The sequence below is a fragment of the Lonchura striata genome, chromosome 2, assembly GCF_050655825.1.
Source record: "Lonchura striata isolate lonStrDom1 chromosome 2, ASM5065582v1, whole genome shotgun sequence".
Classification (NCBI taxonomy): Eukaryota; Metazoa; Chordata; class Aves; order Passeriformes; family Estrildidae; genus Lonchura; species Lonchura striata.
In genome coordinates this window covers 122265976-122278140 of record NC_140704.1, presented here as the reverse complement: position 1 = coordinate 122278140, position 12165 = coordinate 122265976, and the positions used below count along the sequence as shown (strand labels likewise).

At 35.3% G+C, this 12165-nt stretch overlaps 1 protein-coding gene across 8 annotated transcripts in view; it reads left to right on the top strand.

Annotated features, from left to right (window-relative positions):
• The window catches only part of PDE7A (phosphodiesterase 7A), a 75159-nt gene that overhangs the window by 45050 nt on the left and 17944 nt on the right, over positions 1–12165 (top strand). For 2 of the 8 annotated variants that reach the window (XM_085572147.1, XM_085572144.1), the window contains exons 3-4: positions 761–793; positions 1284–1367. The exons of 4 other annotated variants lie outside the window; for them this stretch is intronic. In XM_085572147.1, coding sequence (XP_085428273.1) covers positions 761–793; positions 1284–1367 — 117 coding nt within the window. The remainder of the gene's footprint in view (positions 1–760; positions 794–1283; positions 1368–12165) is intronic. 2 more of the 8 variants (XM_021555616.3, XM_021555613.4) reach the window with 1 other exon arrangement.

The window sequence follows — 12165 nt, the reverse complement described above, 5'->3', positions numbered from 1 at the left end:
CAACAAAAAAAAAAGGGATTAATAACTGAAAGGCACATGTTTTTACTATGTTTAGGGAAGCCCTGGGCCTATTTACCCTTTTGTGGTCCTTCCAGCATGCCTCACAAGATAACATTCATATGAAGTGCATCACTGTAGATGTGTCAGTGTTTATAGATATGTATCTCTAGAAAGATACCTGTTAAGTATTTAAAAACATATTACTCAAGTGTGAGTCAGTACCTTGAGCTATTTTCTGATAAGTTGACTGCTTCAGCATTACACATTGCAGGTTAGAAAAGAAAAAATGCTCTCAAGATACCTGTGACTTGATGAAAAATAAGTAGCTATATTTTTATTTAGTTATTATAAACGCAACCATAGTGCTTTTTGTTAATTAGTTATTTTGGTTTCATATGAGAAGTGCTGTGTGTGAAGTGAGGCGAATACAACACTTGACGGATTTTTGTAATTAGAAACTACATTGCACATCTTAAATTTCTCTTTGTCAGGGTTTGAGGAGGGAAACAGTATTACACTTGATTCTCAGAGATTTCTCCAAATTTATAATTGCAAAAGGATTTTAAGTGAAAGTTTTTAATGCAGGTGAACTGCTTATATTAATACATACAACTATCTAACGAAAGAATACTGATCAGCTTTCAGTTGGTAAAATGCATAAATAGAAATCAAGTAGCATGCTAAAAGATTCAGGTTGAAGCTAATTACAGTGCAAAATAGTTTGATCAAATTTTAATACTGAATTTTGGTATTTTAATAGGCTCTTGTGTAATATTCAAACAGCTGAGCACAAGTAAGTAAATGCTAGTGGGAAAATACTATATAATATAAAACCATATTGTAACTAGCTTATTTGCTAAAAGCTACCATTCCTAGAAGTTGAATCTTTTTTGTATTCTACAAAATGTTATTGTTGTATGTGTGTTACTGAGGAACAAATGAACTTTAAATGTTCTTGTTTTCTGTCATATTAAGGTGCATTTTTACCATACTGGTGTAGCAAGCTCTTCCTAATTTCATCTGAATGCTTATCACATGCTTCTGGCAACGTATGCTTAGGCAGGAGAGATTTTGGCAAGAAAGCATGTGATTGCATGTTTAACAAGTCTTCAAACTTTGTTTTGAATTTCACCTTTAAAACAAAAAGCATTAAAGTAGGCCTATTGTTTGAATTACTCTCCTCCATTAAGTACATGAATCTTTAACCCTCCAGGCTATGTTCATTTGCATTTTATCTCTGCCACTCTTCCACACTTTTATTTCACTCTTGACCCTGTTTCTAGGAGATGTGCGAGTAAGAAGTCGGGCAGGATTTGAAACAGAGAGAAGAGGTTCTCATCCATACATTGATTTCCGTATTTTTCACTGTAAGTATTTAAAAGCAGATAACTGACAAATAAACAAAGGCTTCCTTCAATTTTTACTACTGAGCCTCTAAAGTTAGCAGCTCTTATACAAGACTATTTTTTTATACTTCTTAGGAAAAGCTTTCATTCTAGCTCATTGCCAAAAATAGAAGAGGAAAATCTTCACTGCTAAATATTAAAAAAAAAAATTATAATTTTAAACTCATTGAATTTAGACCTGAATCCATATGGAAATGAAGACATATCTTCTAAACAGCTACTGATGTGTGTGCTGTGTGCTTATTTGTCAGACACAATCAGTTGAGGAAAATACTTTTCTGTTTTTATAAAGCATTAAAAAGGTTCTGTTCAGGATGACACTTGAACAGAATTACAGTATTATCAATATTCTTGACCTAATCATAATGAATTAACATTTACATCTACTCAAGTGAGTAGCTAGGACTTAAATTTTTGGACAGAGACAGATCTTAAATAAAAATTAAAGTTTTAGGAGACAGTGGCAGCCTAATTTTTTTTGATTATGTGTTTCAGGAATATTTTTTTTTCCCAGAATTGTTACAAGAAGAATATTTTTGTAGAGAAAAAAGTAAAATTATCCATCTATATTATTACAACTAAATTTATCAGTAGTTGTGGTAATATAAAGTTTTGACACCATCAAACCAATATGCAGCAAAAGTGCAGTGCAGGGGATCTGAGTCTTAAGTTAATTATGCCAATAATTAAGGTATTAAGTGTCATAAAGGATTTATACCAGCATTGTATCAGCACAATTCCAAGTATTCTGAACGCAATGGAGAGATTTAGTAACGCTAATTTCATGGTAGTAAGTGTGGTTGTTATAATTACCTTATGAATAAAAATGAGTGGCAGAAACTGGTCTTACATTCTGATCTTAACTGAAGTTATTATTTTTAAAAGTAGATAATTTCTAAAACTCTTAAACTCTTAGTTTCATTCAAAAGTTTCATAAAAATAGGTGAGAAAACAAAGTTTGAAGAGTGTGCTATGTAGATTTTTTCAATAAAGAGGATAAGAGTTTCATCTCAAGTCCTGATTTGCTATAATAAGTTATTTGCAGAAATAGCATGCAATTTATGAAGGATATAATTGTCTTTTTGTGTATAATATATGTGGCATTTCATGCTGATATAGGAAAATACTAACAGAACTATTCAAATAACTGCCTGTTAAAAGGCAGTCAATATATGATAATATTGCCCTTGTCTGATTAACTCTTTTCTATGGTGCTCGTCACACACTGGTTCTTTCCATCCTGATGACTGTGCATCAGGCGGATCATGACCAGTCAGAAAAAGGACTTTCACACCCTTTCTCCTTGCCCCTACTTATTGAGACACAGCCACCAGCTTTTAGCAACTTCTCCCGTGATGTCTAATGACAGCAAAAAATATTGCTAGGAGGCCCAAAGAATTATTTGGCTTTAACTTCCCTCTCAAGTCAGTTGCTATGTTAGTTTTCAGAGTTGTCAGATTTTTTGCACTTAGGACTGTAGCTTGTTGAACAGATAGTCTTTGACTTCCGGGCTCCTGCCACATTGCGGAGTTTCTTTCAAAGTCAGAAATTCAGCACAATCTCTCACCATATCAGTAGGTTATCTAGTAATTTACATAAATATGGGATTCTTATTTATCTATAAAATGTTTTCATTCTCTCTGTTATGCTAACTGATGAGTGTTTCCTTAATTTTTTAAATTTTAAAGAGATTTAATAATGCACGATGTGACTGCCAGTAGAGAAAAGTTGCAGGAATCAGACTTGACCTAATTTTTAGGATATTTTCCCTGCCCACTCCTCTGCCCTCTCCTGGTTACTTCAGAAGGAGTTGATTTTACCACATAGTGGTAAATGACTGAAAAATATTCACCCATTCGAGCAATAACATGTGAGAGGAGTCAGTGAGCTCTTCTTTCGTTGGGGCAAATACTGAACTGGAAAGGGTCTCTTCTACAGCTGAGGCAGACTAAACCATCTGAATGTTGCCTTTTTTTTTCCTCCCTACCACACCTGTATCCTGAACATCAGTTAATGCATGGACATGCTTCCTCCATTGTGTTTGTGTAGTTTCACTGTAGCTTTCTTGTACTAGCCACTAGCTATATTCTGTGGTTCTAAATATTTTGCAATGATCATTGCTTACGTGTTTTGCATAGGACTTATGTAGTGGCTGTCAGTCACAGTGCTGAAGCATTAATGTTATTCCGTGTTTTGCTTGGCTAACTTTGGTTGTTCAGCATTTTCTTTTCCTGTCAATGATGTTTTGAGAAGAAGTTGAATGTCTTTCAGCAGGGGTAGCTAATAATATGCTGACCAATCTCTTTTCTAATATTTATTGATAGGCTCTTAACCCAGTATTTTATTGGTAATTTGGAAGAGTAGTGAATTTTAAATGCACTACTTTGCTTCATAACATTATTTGAACTTAAAACTTCAACCAGTGTTGCCAAAGTAAAGTTTGTCAGTGCTTATTTCTCAAGACAACTTATGTATCTTCTTGGGCATTATAAGCTCAGCATCTATATCTTCATCTCAGAATTCTGTAATTGATACATGAATATTCAGTTTTTTAACCTGTCTAGAAGTATTCTCAACAGTAACTTTTGAAAAGTTTGATTTTAGGAAGATGGTTGAAAAAATACCTTTGTGAGAGACAGTGGAATGGGAGTCATATCTGAAGATTATTAAAAGCAGGATTTGACTGATGATTAAGCTTTGTTCTATGGTAGTTTTCCTTCTATCTACATTATCTGTTATTCCAGAAGGCTCCTTTTTATAGGTAATTGCAGGAATTACAATTTGTTGTTTTAACAACACTGCTTCATGGTGAATGTGGAAAGTCAAGATTATATTCTTTTTGTTGGTTGGCAGTTGGTTAATGTTATCAGTTAGTAAGTTTTCTGCTACTATGTTCTCTTGGTTATGCCTGCATGGTATCATGGGCATAACGTCAAGATAGCATTTTAAATCCACCATTCCTGGAAAAGAGAGAGCAGCCAGACAGCTTTCTTCCTCTGAACTCACTGTTGCACAGTAAAATGCATACATTGTAATGTTTTATTGAATTGACTGTAGAACACGGGATATACTTTTGACCCCATGAGAAACAAGAAGGGAGTTTTGCAGTTCCCAGTGAGAATACAGCATGTATTTTTGGTTTTCAGGGAAGTTACTGAAAAAGTGATCACAGTGGTTATAATCACTCTTACTGTCTTCTGGTTTACAAATAGGCTATGGTTTACATGTGACCTCAGAATTTTCTTTACATTACTTGAGACATTGTAGACAGTAATTCAGTCTTCAGTGTTGTCAGAATATGTTGATAAAAGCTAATGTGAAACAAAATCTTTGGTAGAGGAATTGGTAAGTGGCAAGATAAAATATTCTGTTTTTCAGAAATAGTAAACCAGCAGTAAAGTTTTAGGCTTTGGTTTTCTTGATATTGAGAAGTTGTCAATAATGTCTATTTTTATTTATACCTATGTATGTATACACACTACATGTAAGAAATTTTGATTATTGGCGGTGTTCCTAGCATGCACAAAAAAAGGCACATATTATGTGGCCTAATCACTCTCTGTTTCTCCTGAAAAAAAAAACCCAAACAGTGAGTGCGCATAGTGATATGTACACTAAAGCCAAAATGAATAAAGATCAAATAAATAATTAAGATAACAGAAAAAAAATATTAAGGTTTGTCATATGCAGACACAGCTGAAATTAATGCTTTTAAGCTTCCTTTTAGGAAAGGGTTGTTGGATATAGTCTGGAGGAACCAGATAGAAAAAATGAATACTTTGGTTTTGCAGGGAAGAAGCATGGTTTTCTTCTTGTTTATCCTTTTGAGCCTGGCCTAGAATAAGTAAGATCTTGTCAAAAAGGCTTTTAGAATTCTCTCCTGTAAGTCTCATCTGAGCATACTTCTGTAGGGAGATGATGATGTTGCCAACACATGGGGCTCTGTTTTGTGCTTTATAGATAACCAAATCTGTCACATCTATGAGTTAAAATATCTTAGAAAGAAGAAGGGAATTTGAATGAATCAGTATGTGTTTGGTAACATTCAGGAATGCTCAGTTTTGAAGAAAATAGTTGCTTGCATATAGTGTAATGGGTACAGTATAAGACTTCATTGAGACTTAGATTATTCTTCTGATTAGCTGTGTATGGAGCCTTTTTAGAAAGAAAGAAAGAGATATTTTTATAGGTGATGAACAAACCTAGTTCTCTTCCTTTAGAGTGCAAATACATGGTGAAATTTCAGAGTTTCCCATTATTATACAACTTTAAGACTGGTTACTTGGAAATTACCATTTGTGGAACATATAAGCTATTCTGAGATCTGGCAAAAATGTCAGCATGTGCTCTTTCAAGGCTGTTTTTAACTTTCTGGTTCTTAGCTCATGAACTGTTTGAAAATGTTTACCTTGAACAGTGAATTTAGACTTCCCTTGGCTGAGACACCAGAATTCAAAGAAGAGACAAAAGTAGAAATGCAAATTGATTGCCTGAAACAATTTGAAAAATTCTTGTGTAGCAGCAGCTAATGATGCTTTTGGACTTTTGCAGGGTCCAGATTAATTTCAATGCCCTTTTTTGTTTCAAGAAACTAGAGGAATTACCTATTTGGTTATATTTAATAGTAATTGCCTGTCTTGTTCAGTGGTCTACCATGAAGAAGGGTGAGTTTCACAATGAGTAAAGTAATGCAGGAAGACTCATGTGATCATAGCTTGAAGTTTCCTTTTGAAAATACCATCACTATGCAGTAAAAAGCTTGTGCTTGAGACATTACTTCAAAAGCTGCCTTTCTGTGACTGCTGCAATACTGAATTTGTCTTCTAATTATTCACAGTCCAGATTATTCAAATAAACTGCGTTCCACAATGTGAGAGAAATTTTGACTTTGATTTAGTTTGGAGAATGCAGTTACACAGAGGGAAATCACAGAAAATGCTCCAAATACAGTTGTATTGGCCAAATGAAAATAGTGAGCTTGAAGTGAGCTTGGTTAAGGAAGGTTTGGGGATAAAAAGTTCTAATTGAGAATATAGGTCAGGTTTGTTTTTTTTCTTTCATTATTCGAGAGACTTGTTTTGCCTACAGTTTCTTCTTTCCAAGTTACTGTAAAACAATGTGTGTGCTCTGGGGTCTTGCACAGGTTCAGGCCACTCTGTATTTCATTGGTGGCTTAAGTTTGACCATAGAAGAAGACAGATATACATTCTAATTTTTTTCCTGTTTATTCTGAACCTCTGCAATGTGTTCTTTCTCCAAGTACCTTATTTGGACAGGCTTTTTTTTTTATATGCTGGACAATTTGGTAGAAAATATATAAGAATTCTCACCTCTGCTCTCAGTTTGACTTTTTGTATTGACCATCATATAGACTGGTAAAGGAAATTTATTTTCTCTTAACCATGATGGGTTACTTTGCAATTCTTCTTTTATTTCTGGTGATGAAAAATAGACAAAAAAAGTTGAGTTGAGGGTTCTGTCATTTGTTTACTGTAGAACTGAAGATTTCTAGGACACTGACGAGAGGTGAGTTTTTCTGGGAAGATAGCAAGAAAATGATTTGGCAATGATCTGAAATATATTATCCTTTTGGGAAAACAGTTTGAACCATTATATGTCATGTTCTTCAGGAGGATCAGTATCTTGACTAACATGGCATAACCCATTTTGAAAAGGCTGTGTTTGTATATATTTTGTATATTTGTGTTCTGATGATATTCCTCTACATATTTAGCTTCAGTGACATTTCTTAGTTCACAGTATGCTGTTGTGAATTGCAGATTTGCTGTGCCCAATGAGTGGATTAGGGTTAAAAAATCCCCAAAAACACAACTGCAGGATTGCTGGGTGTATGATTCAGTGAACTGGTATGGAAAACTGCCTTGTATGTAGTTTCCTAGTCCTGAGATTATTACAAAGTGTTATTCATTCAAGCACAGAAATGGCAGTGTTTAATTAACTTAATTTTGTATCTTTCCTGAGATGTTTACAGAAATTTTAAGATGAGCCAAAATTAAAAAGAGATAAATTAGTAAAGTCCTGTACATACCTTTTCATGATGGTCTTTTTACACTTCCTACTGCTGTGCAATGACTTACAATAAGTGCCATTGGAGAATTGGTGCTTATTTCATACTGAAGTAGTCTAATCTCTTGACTTTGAGCAAATTCCCTCAAATTATCTCTGCTTTGAGCAGAGGATTGGACTAAAGAACGTTCAGAAGTCTCTTCTGTCCCTTCCCACCTAAGTTATTCTATGGTTCTGTAGCTCTGTGCTTTGCTAAGGCAGTGAGATCCTTTTGTTCTGTAAGACCCTTCAGGAAAAGTTATCTTTGGTGATGGTGATGCCTAGCACTTCCCCTCCATCCAGGAGCATCTGATGAAAGCCACTAGAGTTTTTAATAGAGTTGTAGTACTACTAGACTTTCTTGAAACTTTTCCCCAATTCCACTCAGAAGACACTTGCAAAGCTATGTTTATTTCATTAATCCTTAACCCACAGCATATTTTCCAGCAGTCATTATTATTTGAAAAATAATGGAAAATATTTGGAAAATAAAAAAATGTTTATGAATGTGTATATAGTTATATTCTGTACATTGAAATAAAAACAGTATGGCTTCATATTTTTTTAAGCAGAAGAAGTGGTGGAGTGCCTTACAGTGATGCTAAATGAGTCTTCTAAGTGGTTCTAAGAAAGACAGGAAGTATAATGAGGTAATTTAGACCCCAGTAGTCTAAACTGGTCTTTTTATGTAACTTTAAAATCCTTACTAAAATTATATCTTCCATATGAAGTAATAGTTTTATATAATACTTGAGGACTGAATGTTGTAAAAATATTTTAAAATTCAAACTATGAGTGGTAAATAGACAAGAGAGGTAAATAGCAGGACTTAATTAAAAAAACCCACAAACATTCATGGATCTAATATAGTGCATTTCTTAATGGTTTGATGGGAATAGATGTGAAATTGGAATGCTTATGGGTCCCTCTAGTGGTGTGAAATGCTAGATCATATTTTCAAATTATTTGTAAATTGAAAATTATTTGTATCCTGGAAATATAGATCTTTAGGTGGTTTAACCATCCTTAGATGTTTTGAATTGGCATGTAAAATAGAATATTTCTATCCAACAAATATTTACAGGTAGTAGAAAATTTCCGATGATATGTCAGGTTTAATGATAGTATCTGCTATGTAAAACTGTTAAATGTGCAGTTGGGTTAATATGGAAAATTCATGAGAGATCACTTCAATTAAAAGAAGATAATTCCTTCATATTTTTTGGGGAAAAGCCTCCTGGTGGGCCTGTGTTACCTCAAAGTTCAATTTTTACATTCAAACATAGGAAGCATCAAATACTGAAATACTTTTTTTTCCTTAATTTTTTTTTATTGCCAGTGATACCCAAGATCCTCAATTATGCTCTTTTTATTGGTGTGTGGCAAAACTCACTGATTTTTATAATGGATAGTTTTCTGTCTGCCTTTTGGGCTGTAGCGAGGAGGAAATGGAGATAGTTCTTATAGCTGGATAGCCTTGTTTTAACCAGATTCCCATCAGAGGAAGTCTATCTTTGCATTATAAGAAAATTGAAAATTTGCATTATAAGAAAATTGAAGTATATTGCTAGGATTTAAGGTTCCATTAATAATTAAACCAAACTATAATTTTCATTCTTCATTTTGTGAATGGTCCTTAATATACAAAATATAGAATAATTTTGAGAATAAATCCAGTTGTACATTGTGATCTTTTAAGTGATTGTCACTTATCTTACTTTTTTTTATATTGGTATAAGAAAAATATTTAATACCTCTGAAATGTGCTAAAATGTTTTATTTTAGGTTTTCGTGAAGTTAAAAGATTGGGAGTGGGAAGAGATTAAAATTAGCGTCTCGGAATACAGATGAAATCTGTTGCATGAAGGCGACTTGTGTTATTTTATTGCTATATATGCATCACATTAACAAAATAACTGATAATAATAACCAGAATTACTTATTTTTCTTTATTTTAGAGAAAGGAATTTTTGATTATACCAGCATCTCACTTAAGATGCTTAGAAACAAGAATATAACCATTTTAATCAAACAAACCAAAGGCCCCAAAATCTGGGATTGCTACTTTGGATGATAACTCTAATTTACAAAAGAATGGCAAGAAGAATGTCATTGGACAGCTGCTGTTGAGTAGGCACTAAGGCCTACAGTTTGATTTTTGGTTCCTTGAATCAAAAGCACTTCTCAATACTGTAGTCTGCTCCTTAATGTGCCCATCATCCCAACTTTGCTTTCATTCTCTTTCAGTTCACAAGGCTGTAAATGTCAAATTTATTTTATCATTCTAATGTGTCCTTAAACTGTCCTTGTGAGCAAATGGTCAATAATGCATATTAGAAAGGCTTTTAGCACACTGAAGGCTCCAAAAGAAAGAAAAAATAATTGGGCTGGGAGATGTTTTTGCAGCATGCTTGTTCATGAGCAAATGCAGTGCACTCTTCATTCTTCACTGTTTTCTTTACATGATCTATACATTACTGAACCTTGGTGTGGTAGGTTCTCTGAAATTAGCATCTCTCTTCATGATTCGTGATAGAAGAGGGGAGGTTGTCATTCTCATATTAATCATGCATCTAAAGGGAATGAATGTGCCAGGAGAGAAATGCCACATTTCCATTCTACAACTGTATAATTCATGTTACCAGTCTTTTCCATTAACTGGCCTTAGCTGATCTGCCAAAACCACAAAGCACTTGGTTTTTGTATCCTTAATAATAACTTATCTGTGAGGGAAAGGAAAAGGCAGGCACAGTAGTTGTCAGTGTTCCTGCAGCTGAAGAATGTATCTTCCCCTCACCCCCTTCCTTGAAAGCCAGCTATTTTCTGTTTCAGCCTCCCCTTTAAATTAATAACCTGTCAAACCTCTGCATCTGACTTGCTTATTCTGAATTGTCCTGGGGTAAATATTTAACTGTTAAAGAGAGAAATTTAGTTTTTGGGTTGGTGTAGTCCCACAAATCAGGTACTCTGGAGCTGCAGAGGGATGGCAAGGCTCAAAATCTCTTTTCTCATTTGGAAGTTACTCTGGTCATTTCAGATCTAAAGGATAAAGACATTTATTTAGTCAAGGTGTTATTACCTAGCTTGGGCTATCCATGTGCAATAATTACCAGCTCAAAGGGAAGTGCAAAGCTCAGCCCATGGGGAGGAGCAGCCCCAGGCCCCACCACAAGCAGAGGGCAACCATCTGGAAAGTGACTTGGCAGAAAAGGAACTGAGCCTCTTGGTGGGCACCAGGTTAAACATGAGGCAGCCATATCCCCTTTCTGCAAAGAAAGCAAGTGGTATCCTGGGCTGCATTAGGAGCAATGTTGCCAGCAGGTTGAGGGTGGTGATCCCTCTCCTGTATGCAGCACTGGAGAGGCCTCGCCTGGAGTCCCAGTCTGGGCTTTCTAGTAAAAGAGAGACATGGGCATACCAGAGAGAGTCCAGCAAAGGGTGAGGAAGATTAAAGGGCTGATGAGAAAAGGCTGAAAAAGCTGGAACTGTTCAGCTACAGAAGGTTCAAAGGGAAACTTCTCAATGTATACAAGTACCTGAAGGGAAAGTGCAAAGGAGACAGGGCCAGACTCTTTTCAGTGGTGCCCAGTGTGAGGACCAGAGGCAGTAGGTAATGGACACAAACGGATGCACATCAGGAAACACTTTTCCACTGTGAGGGTAGGTGACCAAGTGTTGGTGCAGCTAGAGGGCTCGTGGAGTCTGCATCCATGGAGATGTACAGAAGCCTCTGGGAGATGGTTCGGGGCAGTATGGTCTAGGTGACTTGGCTTGAGCAGAGGCATTTGACCAGATGAACCTCATCTGGTACCTTCCTACCTCTCCAGTTCTGGGATTCTGTAATAAGCAGCATTGCTGCTAGGAAGGCTGGAATAATGTAAGCTTTGTTTTTTTTCTTTTAGGAACGGGTAGAAAAACTAGGATTAATGTGTAGTAGTAGTAGTGGTTTTGAGCTATGCAAATTGGTGAAAATTTAGAGAGCTTAAACATATTTGTAAGATTAATAAGTGTCAATAGTGTACTGTGAAGCGAATGTTAGTTCAGCTTCACAGAAGATCAAGTAACTTGTTTACCTCTTACCTCAATCATAATCAGAAAAATCCTGAAGCAAGAAGATGAGCAACCCCTCCTAAATTACTTTGAAAACAAGTATAGGTGGAACACAGGCCTGTACTGCCAAATTATTGCATTTCTGTGCTCTGTTATGTACTTTGCTGCCAGAAACTGCTGTTTTTCTTGTAGTACTTACAGCATACTAGTCTGTCCAAGATTAATGGGTGGTGCCTGTGATGGTGAAACTTTATTTGTAGCATGACAACAGAAACAAGTTTTTGTTAACTGTAGATCTGTTGAAGACTACTTGAGAACAAGAAAATTATCTATGCCTCCAGAAAAGTGCTCATTTTTCCTGCTTTAGATATGTTGTTTTATTGAGATTTAGTGAAGTTTCTGGCTTTTGTGTGTGACTTTGTGGATATTTTAGATAATTTTATAACCTAAATATAACCATTTAATATTATTTTTAACCCAATAATTTCTGTTTTGAAATTTGGCTCTGAAGGAATTGGATCAAGATTGAGGGGGAGAAACTTCTTATCTGTAGCATACACTGCATTAGGAGCAGCAGCTGTATTGCTCCCTGCTTCTCTGTTACACAGGCTGGTAATGCACAGACTGTAACCTCATGGTCACA